General features: G+C 36.0%; 1 protein-coding gene across 3 annotated transcripts in view; it reads right to left on the reverse strand.

The window, feature by feature from the left end:
* Positions 1-14,924, reverse strand: part of HACE1 (HECT domain and ankyrin repeat containing E3 ubiquitin protein ligase 1) — a 53,885-nt gene that overhangs the window by 33,643 nt on the left and 5,318 nt on the right. For 2 of the 3 annotated variants that reach the window (XM_037391373.1, XM_037391372.1), the window contains exons 3-10: positions 14,206-14,295; positions 12,303-12,407; positions 10,942-11,017; positions 10,541-10,672; positions 9,319-9,401; positions 6,813-6,909; positions 4,297-4,398; positions 1,779-1,885 (exon numbers count right to left, since the gene is read on the reverse strand). In XM_037391373.1, the coding sequence (XP_037247270.1) occupies positions 1,779-1,885; positions 4,297-4,398; positions 6,813-6,909; positions 9,319-9,401; positions 10,541-10,672; positions 10,942-11,017; positions 12,303-12,407; positions 14,206-14,295 (792 nt within the window). Of the gene's footprint in view, positions 1-1,778; positions 1,886-4,296; positions 4,399-6,812; positions 6,910-9,318; positions 9,402-10,540; positions 10,673-10,941; positions 11,018-12,302; positions 12,408-14,137; positions 14,296-14,924 lie in introns of those variants that run through there. The other variant, XM_037391374.1, reaches the window with a different exon arrangement.

The following is a 14,924-nucleotide window of genomic DNA, read 5'->3' on the forward strand; positions in this document are numbered from 1 at the left end:
AGGGAACAGAATCGGAGAGAACAGAGAAACAGTTTTGTGAAACTGTAGCTTGCAACAGAAAAAGAAAATAATTCCATTTCCCTTGTGATATATTACAAAGTACAAAGAACCAAAGAGAAGTGGGACAGTTAGGGTCCACAGGACACCCAAAGCACAGACATCTCTGGAAATGCCTGCTCATCCAACACAATGCAAAGCTTCCCACCTTGTCTTCAGCCTCCACTAGTCAACCCACAAGCAGCCGCAGAGGAGTACATACTGGCTTAAATTCAGAGACAGTACAGGCACACAGATACTGTTTCCACACCCATACTGAGGAAGCATTGCTCAGTACAGAGGAGCAATAACAGTAATAAATCAAATTAAACACACAATCTCTTTAATTTATCTCTGAAGATACTTAAATAGAAACAAATACTGCCTTATATGATCTAATACTGCTGCCATGACTTCTGATAAATGTCCCCAAATAAAGCAAATTTGAAACCCTTTCCTGCAGAATGGTTTTACACTTCATCATTGTTTATTTGTGGAAGATCTATTGGCTCTAGTGAAGTCTAGAGACAAAAGGAATGTGTTACAAGTTAAGCTGATTGCACAATGAAGCCCATCAACAGCTAAAGTTCTTCAAAAAAGCTATCTTTGCAGCAACAAAATGTCATTAATGTGTCTATGCACTTTAACCCCAAACACCTGAAGTGTTTCAGTCTTCTACACTTGCTCATCAAGATGAACACCCATCAGAACAAGAATTTCCTAGCATTGTCTAGGAGTTCTGGCCTGCTATCTACAAGCTCCAATCAAATTTAGTATGACTGATGGGGAAGAAAAAAAAAGCAACAACTAGAACTAAGAATATATTTAGTCTCTAATTGACGGGCTCCTCGCACCCCAGCCCCAGTTGAGAAAAGGCTTTCAAAGTCGTATTCCTCTACATCCTATGCTGCCAGGCACCTCATATCACAGAACACTCTTAAACCTCTTTTCCAAAAAGCCATCTAGAACAAGTTACTAAGGAACTTCCACTCACACTTACAGGCTCTTGACCTCTTTCAGTAAAGATTTGCTTAGCTGCTAGTAAAGCATAAAGGTTAGAGCAAATTCTGCTACCTTTTGGAAACAGTAAAATGTTAATGGTGTTCCAAGAGATCACAGATGAGGCCTTTTGCACAAACTCCTTCAAACACATGCCACAAAAACTTGGAAAGCATACTAGGAAAATATTCCTGCCTATTATATGTGTTTCCCCAAGTAATCACTTCTTGTGTTGCTGAGACAGTGCATTAGTACATGAAATTTTGTCTTACATATATTAATAGCCAGGGAAGGCAATGACAGCCAGCAAACATGAGACAAGCATCTGAAGTAACAAAATTCTCCTGAAACATACTAAGAAAGCACGCAGAGAAGTAACGATGTGGAAGAGAAGCAAAAAAAAAGGGGGGGGGGGGGGGGGGGGGGGGCGGTAAGGAATGACTGACAAGTCAGGCTTTTAAAAAGCTTTGCTTCCTAAAGCTGACCATAGCCAAACTAACCAAACAAAAAATACACTTTGCAACTCAAGCTTCTAGGTGGCAGCAGCTATACAAGGACACCAAACTTCACTCCTGAAGTCCTTGTAAAGACAGTGATCTAAACAGGTACTGTCATACAGAATCAGATTCAAGATCCATCTACTCCAGCATGTGTCCAGCACCAGATAGTTTAGATTATTAAAACTACTAAGTGGCACTAACCACCAGGTAGCTTGTCAACCTACTTATGATCCTCTCACTTACCTAAGTAGTTTGTGACCATTTGTTGTAGCAACTTCAGCAAGACTTGTTAGGATTTTAAGATACTGGCTTTCGCTCTGCTGAGACAAGTGTTCCAGAACTTGCCGCAACTGATAAATTAGAACAAAAGAAATGACATAGTGTCATGGAGCGTCAGATCAACATTTAATTTAGAACATTATCACCCAAGCATTAATATCTAGCAATATTAACATACATCTATATTGTCCAAATCTAATTTAACCTCAGTTGGCATTTCATTATAATTTACAAAGATTACTGAAAAGGTATATGTTCTAGTGTATGTACCACAGGATATACAGTATTATAGAATGCTATGAACAATGAATGCTTAACCATGTATCATTAACTCCTAAGAACAACTTATTTTCATCTGAAAAACTAGTGTACTGTTAGTTTATGATACAGCATAAATGAACCTCGGATCATGGAGTTTGCTCTCACTACCTTCGTTTTTGCTCAAAATACTGCATGTTCTTCCTTGGATAAGAAGTCATACCCTGCTAAGCAACAACCATTATGATTGCCCTCTTCCCAAAATTGTCCTTTTTATTGCTAATACCACCACTTGGCCCATGAAGACGGGATGCTGCAATCACCCAGACACTGCCCTGTCTTCAACTTTTTTGTTCTACACCTCTCTCTAGCCTAAACATTTTTTCTTGCAGATAAACTCACTCTTCTGTGACACTGCTCTTCACACACTCCTACTGCATCCTCCTTTACTCCCTTCTCTCTCACTTTCACAAAGTTCAGTAATTCCTCTCACCTTCCCCTTAGAAAGGTGGAATGAAAAGGAATCTGAAATAAGGTCATCTAGTCCAACACTCTGCCCCAAAGCAGGACTTCTATCTGTGATCCAGACTGGCTTGTCCAGTTTGCCTGACTCACTTTCAGATGCCTTCTACTCTGGAAGCCCTGCAGCTTCACTAACTGATCTCTTTAATACTTCACCGTCCTTGACTATGTGAAAGTTCTTCTCAAGGTTCAGCTGAACCTCTGGCTAGAAATGGCTAAGGCAGTATCTTTCTCCCTGCAGTCTGTTGATAACTTTTCCATTTTGTCAGCGTTTAAAATGTGAGTCCTGACTTCTAAGGCACATTCAGTCTCTTCACAGCAGTCCTTTCAGATCACATGAACTGGTAATTAGCCAAGACTTTGGGCAGAAAAGACTTGGCCACAGAAAACCACACTTAAAATATGCTTCTATTTTAGCAATGAAGCATAACTATACCACATATATATCTATATATATACGTGGTATATATGTATCTCTAATATATTTTGTATATCCTCTCATTCAGATCTTGGGTTTGCACGTACCTCCGCCATTATTACTCAGACAGATGAAATTAATTTTTCCTGCTTACTGTCTTTACTTCTACAATATACAATAATACACTTTGCCATTTACCTTTCTGTAGAAAATCTTTTTTGTTCCATGGTTTCAGTTCTTAAATTTTCTTTTATTTGAAATCATCTATACCATCTCCCCATGCTTCTAACATACACTTTGAGAATTCTCACCTCTCTGTCATTTTACTTTGTAAAACTCAACCCTGTATCAGAAATTTAAACACTGTTTCTATATAGACTTATAAATCCTCAGTCTTGTAGTGGAAATAATGGGATTACAGAGAAAATAAAAAACTTCAAAAATCTACATAACCAAGTGCAGTGAAGTGGCAGCCAATACCTTACTAAATCTATTTTTCCTTCTTTTCTTTTTTTTTTAATTTGCAGTCTGTAAAATTGTTTGCAGTTATTTGCAAAGAAAAAATATAAAACCCGACAGCTAGCTAGATTTGGAAGGGGAAAAAAAGCACCCTATGGTTCCTTCTTCCTACAAAATCAAGAAACAAAAATTCTTTTCCTTGCTTTTTCTTTGCTTTAGATTGCACTAGCCCACAACAACAGAAGAATCAAGGTATACAAGAACCACTGTAAGAGGAACAATAGTTTCATCTACATCAATAATAATAAAATAAAATTGCTGCTGCAATCTTTCAAACTCTAATTATATAAGGCAACTTCATACAGAGGAGTGTTCATACTCCGAACGTTCAAGTTCATTCTAGATGATTCAAGGCCTAAGAAATATCCTAAAATGGGTATCTGCAGAGAACCACTAAATGAAGGAAAACAGGCCCCATTGCACAAAGCAATTGTATATACAGAATGCTCTATGGCACCTTTTATTGAAGCTTGCAAGAAGTCTGCTCTTTCAATTCTTACATTGTCTAGATCACTTTACCAAATATGCAAAGTTAAAACACTAAATTAAAATAGATCCTACACTTAATCCAAAATTCTTGTGTTTAAAACTATGTGAAGACAGTACATTTTCCATGGGGGGAAGAAAAATACATAGTGCTGAACTACTGCGGCGCTAACAGGCAGCTGCCAATATTGTCTTCTAATCAGGGCACTTAACATTGAGCAATCAGATCTCCTCAACACAGAGAGATCAGTAACTATAAACCACATAACACTGTATTACCATGTTTTCTCGCAGATCTTCATTCTGCGTCATTTGAATTATCGTCTGGAAAAGTCGAGGATGGTATTGTATTAAGACTTCACAAGTCTCTCCATAACCACCCTAAAAAGCAATAGTTCAAAAAATGTTTTAATTAAAAGAAGCATTACAATTGGGTTTATACTATTATAGGCATTAAAACCTACTGAGGATTACAAATACTTTTTTTTTTTAATACTGTATAGAGAAATTCAATCCTAAAATAAACTGAAATAATGTATCAAAATTGGATATCACAAAACTTGGGAGAAGACAGAATCAAATTCTTTCAGTATAGTGGCTCACATATAGCCGCTCCCTTTCTTCGGTGTTTTGAAACACTTTCCTACTTAGAAAGCCAAGTTACATTAGAACAACTCTTCACATAACAATTTACCAGAAATCAGGAATAGTGCAGTATTTAGCTCCTCTTCCCATTGCTGACGGATGAAACATGTCTACCTAATTACACCCAGAATCTAATCCTTCAAAACAAGTATTTACCTAAAGATTCATAAGGCACAATTCTGACTTGTTGAAGGAAGAAATAAGATAAACCCATGACAGTTACTTAACTTTAAAATCAATACACAAGTATGATTCTGCTTGTGCCTTTAATCTTCAGCTCAGACCAACTTCACAACCTTTTGAGAAAAGCGGTTTTTGGAAAGAACAAAACTTGAATTTGTGGTTTATTTCTATCAACTCTTATTTAACACAGCTGCATTTTTAAGCTGGCATCTAACACTGCATACACATCAAATTCTACACTGGAAAGATGACCATGTAATGTATTAACAACATGCTGCAACTCGTATCAGGACAGTTTATATCTTGCTTCAGTGATAACAGATTCATTTAATTATTCGTGGCACCAAGAAATTAAGTACTAAAATTAAAACCACCCAGAATCCACAAGAATTGCAGTCAGCTCTTCAAAAACAAGGTAATAACATGTTGGCAAGAAATATATGAATCCATAATTTCAGTCTTCTAAAAACATGTATCTGCTCTGTAAGCATAGATTAAAACACCTGATGTAAATGGAAAGAAAATATTTTGGTTTCTCCTTTTTTATTTAGTATCATGAATTTGTAAACTAGGTTATCTCAAACACAGTAAGATCATCACTACAAAATAGCAAACACCAGGTGTCACTACTCACACCTAAAAAAAGTTGACAAAATTTTGACATATAAAGCGGTGCCCTAGGGACTGTAAAACTGGAGACTGAAGCAGACATTTGAAACACTAATCATAAAAACTAAGAATAGCACCATTAAGTATACAATGGTATACTGTCTTACAGGTCTGTGGCTGCAGAAAGCATCAAAATTGACTAGATTTCATGTGGGTTTATGGTAATGGTAAGTGATTTTGCCATAATAAAGAGAAAAAAAAATCTAACTTCACAAATGAATCAGTAGTGAGACAGTATAGACGTCTGGTACTTCTGTGCAACTGGAGCTAAAGACTTCTTAGGATTTCTTATATCAAAGAAAAAATGCTGTAAGCAACATTACTTGATGCAGATCTTCCACAGACATTCTATGAAATAAAATTTTCAGAGTTAAACATTCAAAAAATATCCCACAAGTATTGGAGACAGTCGTATCTACCACATGCACAGAGCTACCTTCAACAGCAGATCTCAGGCCCACGAAGAGTCTTCAGAAATTAAGTAATTTGAGATTGAAATGATCTGCTAGTACAGGAAAAGACTAGAACATTTTAACTTTATCCTGCCAAACTAATGACATGCACTGAGGTAATGTGATGTCCACTAAATGCAGTGGTTTATTTTTTTTTAGCCTCCAGTTCAGTTTTCTAGTCTGACTACCTGCAAAGGTTCAAAAGCCTCCATTCATTCATTATGTGTTATTTACATACTAACTTTAAACCGATCCTACAGAAATATGTGGAATTGTTCACCCTAGCAAGGAGCACAAACAATTTTTGGTATCAAACAAGAAAGACACTGTTTTGCACAGTAGTTAAAAATGCTTAAGACTTTTGTTCCTCATCCAGATATAGTATTGGGAATACCTCTGAAAAGTAACAGAGTCAGCACCATGTAAGTTTTGTTTGTTTTCATTAGTAATCTCTCTCCAAGATTAAGAAAATCTGTTAATTTAAATAAAAACAACCCATTAATGCATGCCTTTACCGCTTAGTTGTTAACAGTTAATCATCTAAACATTCTATTACCATTATACCAAGGATTCCCAAACTTTCTAGTCAAATGGAGTTCTGCAAACTCTGTTTCTGACGAGCTCTAACCTTGCAGTCTTTAAACATGTTAAAAGCTTCTGCAAAGGGTACAAATTGGGAGCCTGCCTGTAGGAGCAATTTATTTGCAAAAAAATTATTTTTATATTTCTGTTTCACCAAAGAACTATCATCTTTCATAGGCCTTAAAAATAAGAAAAGGCAACGCTCATCAAGCGACACTGTAGTAAGTGGGAGAAGGTCATTAAAAAAACCACAAACACCAGTACCTGCACACAGAGATCCAGTGGAGTAATACCATTTTTGTCTGGTAAATATTTGGCTCCTCTCATCAAAAGAATTTGTGCAGTGTCTCTCTGACCGTGGCTATTCAAAAGAAAATAAGAAAAAGTTAATACAGCACTTATGTTCTACTATAGTACAATACTATAGTACAATACGTGATATATCTGACTTCATTGCATCTAATCAAACAACATAATCTAGAAGAAAACAAATAGCTATGGTATGAAACTAAGCAGAAACACAGGATGGAAGATAATGCCACTTATATTCTTCCACTAGCTTTCAAGGCCACTGCTGAAGCACAGTGCAAAATTAGGTATGGCCCATTTATTAAGCCACAGTCAACCTCATTCAGAAATTATTCGTCTTAGCCTAGCCTGATAAATATGTAGGAGCTGTATTTCGTGAAAATAAAACAAAAGAGCTCTTTTTCAATTCACATCCTAATATACTTCACAGAGAAAGTTTCCTTCACTGAGTTCTCTGCTCATTCCTACCAGATTGGGGTGTATGTGTCTGTGCTTTAACCATCAATAAGACTTTTTCTTGATAAAACATTTTTTTTGCACGAGTGCAAAATAAGTGCATCACTCTTGACTCTAATTTCTTTTAACCAATATATGTGAATGTTTTGCCTAGCCTTTAAATGTGAAGAGTAATGAGTTTTACTTTTCCATTCAGAGTCTATTTCACAGTCTCATTCATCTGTTTATAGGTTGTATAGGATGCTTGTATTTCCTCGAGTCAATAATTTCACAAACTATTCTACATGCCATCATTGCCTAGAAAATAATAAGACCAAAGATTATTTATATCCCTCAACATCTAGAGCATATACTTTCCAAAACCCTTTCCTCTGAAGAAAATGAGAAACTGGGTACCAGTGACTAGATGTTGACTTCATGGAAAACACATTGTAAGACTAGCTGACTATTGCCTTCATTGGTAACGGCATATACTGACAAATGTAATACAGAAGTATCTAATGGGTGAAATGAAATGATACAAAAGACATAGCAATTAAAGTTACAGATACAAGTTTTTCAATAAAGTTTTACATCACAAGTTAGCGTGCAGTTCACCCTTTACACAAATGTATATGAGTATTTGCTGTCCTGGAACACACCAAGGCTGTCTGCACTAACAGTTCAGGAAGGGCACAAGAAGAGTGACCATTAACAGATGAGGGGAAGAGGTGGCTTCATTGGTCTCTCAATAGTTCCCCACTGAGTTCTCCTCATTCATGTCCTTCCAGCCCAAGAAACCAACAGGTTAATATAATTGGACTTTGCCCCAATGTCAGCAAACATTCAGAGTCAGCTTCCAGATACCAGAAAGGAGCTAAGACTGTAACAGCCTACTAGAAGCACCTCTTCATTGCAATTCTCTAGACTAAGTGCACAACTCAACACCTTGAAAAAACAGGTATTTCAGAGTCAGACTTTGAGCACCAATACCCCTTCTCCAGCCGTCACCAGCCACTGCTACCTCATCCTGGTCTCCATGCCATCAGTGACCTTTCTTCCCAGATGGCAGCACCACCAGTTAGCACTTCTGACAAGGTGGCAATGTCTTCCACTACACACCTTTTTCAATCTACCTTGCCAGCTGCTCCAATTGTTAATTTCTAAAAGAATTATCACTGCTGTACTTGGAACACATTCCTTTCTCATGGAAAACCTCCAGGATGAGGCAAGTCACTTACTTTTTTTAAAGTGGGCCAATAACAATCCCTAAATCAAGAACCAAGGCATTCAATTAACTAGCAGCTATTTATTCTCCACTTCCCTTCTTCTCAACTGCCAAGAGTCAGCATACACTAGCTGCAGAGACCAGGGCTCTCGCAACATAAGTCTTGGCAGGCCAGTCCATTTCTCCTTTTGTTTATACTAACATTTAATCACAGGTGAACTATTTAACCTTTAACCAAAGCACTGGATTATAAAGTTATAAATGTTCTATCAAACAGCAGAAATGCTCCAATTAAAACAAAAGGCCATTTATCATATGTGATTTGTTTTGAAATACAACTAAACTGTGAAGAAAACAAAACAGATCAAAGCAAGAATATGATTTCGATTCAACATCGCAACTTTAAGGCATATATGCACATTTCACATACACTGTAATACCATTATGCACATTAAAAACTAATCACACTTGCCTTATAAAAGGCTGCATTTTTAGTTTACTCAAAAGTAATCTAAGTTGGTGTATCTCATTTTTTCAGAAAAAAGTTCTGCAGTCATTATCTATGACTCATGCTAGAGCATGCATGGCTATGTGTTCAACATGTCCGTTAGGAAGAGGTATATAAGCCTGCGGTACTAATGTAAGCATTTAGATAAGACACCAACTACATTCAAACATGAGACAAGATTAAATACCAGTCAGCTTTTATGTTTTCTAAATTTTGTGCTTTCTAAAAAAATAATTTTAAAAAATATATTTCATTTTTAGCACAGTAATCAAAAGTTAAGAACATACAACCTGCAGGCAAAATAGAGCGGAGTTGCCCCTGACACGTTCGGCCTGTTTATATCTGCACCACTGTCTAGCAAACACTGCACCGTCTAGAACACAAGAAAACACCAGCATTAGAAAAACAATAGAAAAGTCTATTGGCTTGCAATGATTTCGTATCATGCATGTCTAATTACACTGAAAGATTTAATTTTCAGTAATGAATCTCAAAACCAAAATTTCTAAACATTATATGGAAAAAACAGGGCTGTCAGAGCTCATAAAGCCTCCTTTGAACTTCCCATTTTAATAACAAAGCCTTTTATTGAACTTTAGCTAACCCCAAAGACCCCTGGAACTACAAGCCATTTAAACAGGAAAATGACATTTTTTTATTGACAGCCATAAACAGCCTTATCACAAGTTGAAGTTTTAAACACACACTAGAAGAAATAAGTAAGCAAATTCTAAAATATGGAAATATTGAGCAGGCTCTCAAACAACTTTTGTTATATTCCAGTCACAAAGTAGGTAAGTCTATAGATAGTTTCTCAGAATTCGGTCTTCAAAAGTCAAGTTCTGACAATGACAACAGAAAGGATCTGGGAAGAAAGATAAATTTTTTTGAACAGTAAATAGTCCTGGAGACAATCTGTGTAACTCCACATGGCTGTAACACAGTTCAAGTAAAGCACCTAGACCTGCACTCTGAGAGTAAATAGTCAGCCCTAATGCAAGGCCAGGCCTAAAAATTATTCACACAGATCAACACAGAAGAGCCTGTGAACTTTTTTATTTCTGTTAGATGTTCTACTGACCAAACTCCACATTCATTTTTTATTCACAGTAAAGTAAAATCATTTCAGATTTCAAAAGCACATAATAGCTGGTATAATTACAAATCAAACACATCCTAAAAAGTAAGAAAGAACATTGTCAAATGTTTAACGTTACATCAAAACCTGTTATCAACAAAACAGTAACAGCTTACAGAACATCTGAATAGTATACAGTACGTCACTTAAACTCCCATTAACACCGAGATCAATCACCCACACAAGAATAAACAAGTTGCTCCCATGGAAGTGTATGCAGTCAGTACTAAGACAAACAACAGAGTTCTTCATACTTCTAACCATTATCATGTGCATAACTAGCCTGAAGTTTACAAAAAACCCGCACACAACAACATTGAGGCATTACTCAATACTTCACAAATCCACTGTGTTAATAAAATGTAAAAACTTACTGTCTTATGTCCGTTTTGACAAGCTACATGAAGGGCTGTCTGTCCCATTGCATCTTCAACATCTACATTACTGACATGCTGAACAAGATCATGAAGCAATTCTGTTCGTCCATTGACAGCCAACCAATGAATCTAAGTACAAAATGATAATATGTATGTTTCCTTTAGCAATGATGTAAGTATTTCATAACGGTTTTAAACCTCACTGTACTATTGTCAACATTTTCACACAGAGAAGCTTTGAACAATATCATATGCTTAGGTACTTTGATCACATCCCCTGATTCTTAAGGGCAGTGGACACACAGCAGTTTATTTACATGTGAGACACCAGAAGCTTAAGAAATTAGAACCTTCAAATTCTTCATTCATTTTATGAGCACCATGATAATAGTACTTACTGCAGTTAAGCCTTCATTATTACAAATGTTGACATCTGCACTGTATTCCAGCAGCTTGCTCATACATTTCTTCTGGCTATAAACAAAAGAATACATTAAAATCCAGCCAGGGAAAATAATTTATGATATGACCAAGTATCTTCTTAGAGCTCCATTCACTCTAATTCATCATTGTACAAACTACAGCAGGTAGTTTCACTTTGTAAGGAGTAAGTAGGTGAAAAAGAAGCGATCATCAGTAGCACCACTCATACAACACAAGTGTAGCATGTGACAGGACAGGGCTAAACCACAGTTGTGTAGCTGAATGTTTTTGTCAAGTGTAGAAGTACTTCACCACCACTCTTAACAGCTTCAGCTCAGCATGAACTACACTCTCAAGACAAGAAGCTAGGGTTCAACTAATGGAAATCTATGAAGCTCACGGTCTGTACACTTCAATAAACACATTTACAGTACAGCACTAAATCATTTAATGAGACACTCATAACACTATGTTAATTTTTGGCAAGTACAAAGCCTTAATGAAAGTAGGGGTGTTTTTCGTACTTGTTTTGTTTGGTCTTTTAATGCTCTCTAATGCTTGAAGCGCTTTACCCTTAAACTTACTTCTTTCTATTTGGTACCACTCGCACCTTTCTCATGCCTCCTTTCCACATAACTGTTTCCTCTGTGTATTTCTGTATTTCATCATGTACCACACTTGGCTGCTTCTTTCTCCTTTCTCCTACGAATACTCCTCCCACGTACCTAAAAGCCACTAAACACTACCTCTTCCTCATTTGAAATACTAGCTGTGATACAGTTCAGTTACTGTAAGACATATATGCTCTAAAAAGACATTACTATTATCAGTTGTGTGTGTCCACATACTACAATTCAAGAAATAAGACCTTAAAAGATCTTATAAAAGGTGCTTGCTCACAGTTTTGTTTTTCCCTTCTGCTAATACTGTGCAGGCAAAATTTGTATTCCTTCCTTCATAGTAAAATCTTCCTTGGAGACACCATCGGAGGAAAATTCGAAATCTCTGAACCTTCCAAACCCTTCAGTGTCCTCTTGGAAACCTTTTCTTTCTTAGCTAACTGGAAGGTGAATGCATCCCTTGCTCGATTACTGTTGTAAAAACCATTAAAGCTCGTGTTTAACAGAAAACATTAATATGACTGGCACTGAAACTGGAATTTCAGAAACTTCCTGTTTATAAAAAAATATTTTATGAGTATTAATTACGGATTTTAGCCTCCACATTCCCTGCGTGCCAAAACGAAAGTACTGTTTTCGAACCATGCAAAAATATTACAGAACATGTCAGCTCAAGCACATTATGCATTTTTAAGAGTTTTAAAAACTTTTCTTACCCATTCCTTGCTGCTAAATGGAGAGGTGTACATCCTGAAATGTCCTGATAATTTGGATTTGCTCCTTTTTTTAATAATAGAACGAGACATTCAACTGATCCACAGCTAAGAACAAAATAAGGGAAAAACTGTAACAAGGATACTTACAGATCAAATCTATATTGACATAAAGACAACAGCAATACTACGTATAGATTATATTCCGTAGAAACTCTTTACACAAAACTTTTTACACCCTCATAGTTCAAGTTAAACAAAGCTAAAGGAAATACACTTCAATGCAGTGAGAGCTGACTGAACATAACTCGTACTAATGAAGAGATGCTAGCCTTCTGTGTGATTTTCGTGACTTTAAAACCCAACAGTGAATCTTTAAGACTGCCAATTGTTTAAAATGTTTTGCTTACTATTTCCTCTCACCTTCCTCATCTTTAACCTACTCACAGGACTAAATTTTCCGTTAAATTCCAATATAATTTCTTTTTTTGTTACACTTCACTGTCTGGAAGTTACATTTGAAAGTTTAAATATAAAAAAAATTCTTTAAAACTCATATAAATATTTCTTTGCTACTTGTTTTGAACCTATAACTCCCTTTCACTTTTCATAGTACAGCAGCTCTTCAGGATAATCAACATCACCAAGAACACAGAAACTTTGCATCATATGTTTATCTTACTCCTGAACTCTTCAAGAGGAAATGCTGATTGGGAGGCTAAACATACAGTATTTTTATATCTGTCATGACTGACTTATCCATTGTTACTAGTCTTCCCAATGACAGAACTGCTACACAACAACCCAAAGAAACTGAAGATTAGCTGTACAATAAGTTACAAAAAGTGCATCTCCGTAACCTCTTAACAACCCAACAAGTAGCCAAAATAAAAGAGAATCCAGAAATTTAAGTGGAACAATTTCCTGGGGTTTCGTATCAATAAATACAGCTTTTCAAAGATACATCTAGAAAGTATGCTAAAAATCTGCATGCATTTATTTTTTAAGTTCTTAATTATAAATTTATATAAGCAGCATGTGATTCTGAGATAGAAAGTTTGGCAAACTTTTGTAAAACAGCCTGCTTTGACATCTGGAACTTCCACCCGTTTTTCTACCAGGTATTTGTGCTATTTATATGCAATACTACTACTACTGTTTATTGTAATTTCATTTTTTTTTAACAGTTTAAATGTAGTAACTTTCAGAGTGTTTATAATGGGACCCAAATATAGAACATTTAATCATTAGTTTAAAGTTTAGTTTGCTGAAAAGCCATTTCAAAAACTGGTTCATTTCTATTAAGGTTATGTTAATCTGGTTGTTTCTTGGCAATATAGATTTATCCCCATTGAAAAGGTGCATAAATAATGAACAATCTAGGCCATGGATTTGAAATTTGCACTTTAATACTTAATCCAGGATACAAAAATTTAGTAAAAGTGAGTGGCCAAGTCATATACCCTACAGCTACAGTCACAGTACTTTGTCACAGAACTGCTTTGGAACAGCTGCTTCCTAATGAACACCCAAGGGCTTCCCACCATTTAAGAGTATTTCATAAACAAGCAGCATCTGCAGACAAGATTTCTCTAAATCTACAAAGGCAAGTCTACAGGATGCACATAATGGCTACATGTCTTCACAGACTGAGTTTTCACAGAAAGGAAAAAATGAATCTGTCAAGACTTCCTTCACTAGAATTTGGAAAGCCATTTGCTATCACATATAAAACCTGTCCTCTCAATGAGGCAGGCACACTGCTAAAAGAAAAAATGAAATATAAAAAAAATATAAAAACAAAATTTTAACTCATACTACAGAGTTTTCCAGCTTACATTGGTGCCTTAGATTTGTGGTAATACTTTCATTGTTAACTTCAGGACCGGACTCAAGTAAGTCTTACTTTGCTGCAATATGAAGCAAACTTCTCTTCACACGTCCAAATGCATAATTCACATCAAATTTTGAATTTGATAGCAGCTCTGAGACAGACCTTCAAACAGAAATATAATTTTAATTTAGAAAAGCTCACAATATCCAAGCAAAGTATATACTGTAAGATGTACACAATTACTCTGGTTTTCACTTGATCACTATTTCTTTTCCCTCCAACTAATTTCTGAACAAGAGATCCAACAGCTTTCAAGCATGCGCATGTTAACAGTGCTTTTAATCTTTCACTTCTTACTTGTACATAAAAAATTAACTGTGACACTACCAAATCACTTCTTTACAAACATGGAAAAAAAGCATATTAATAGCTTTGGTTTGAAACACTATAAATTCCTATTTTCCTCCTTACCTCAACACAGACACCCTAACCACATATCCAACAGCTTTCCCAAACAACAGGCAAAGTTCAGAAGGGAGACTGGTATGTGAAATCATCATGATGAAGTAGTTGGACACATGATACGCCAAGAGGGTAAGGCCCTTCGAGCCCTAACGAATTAGTAAAGCTAAAGTATTAGTTAAGAGAAAATATTTCAAAATAGGTGAAACTACAAGTGAACTACTAACATTTCAACCTCCAGTAATGAGCTGATCACATAATTTAAAACCCTTGCATAAAATCTCAACAAAGTATTATGTAGCAGAACAAATGTTTATCCTGATTAGATA

The sequence above is a fragment of the Falco rusticolus genome, chromosome 6 (genome assembly GCF_015220075.1).
Source record: "Falco rusticolus isolate bFalRus1 chromosome 6, bFalRus1.pri, whole genome shotgun sequence".
Classification (NCBI taxonomy): Eukaryota; Metazoa; Chordata; class Aves; order Falconiformes; family Falconidae; genus Falco; species Falco rusticolus.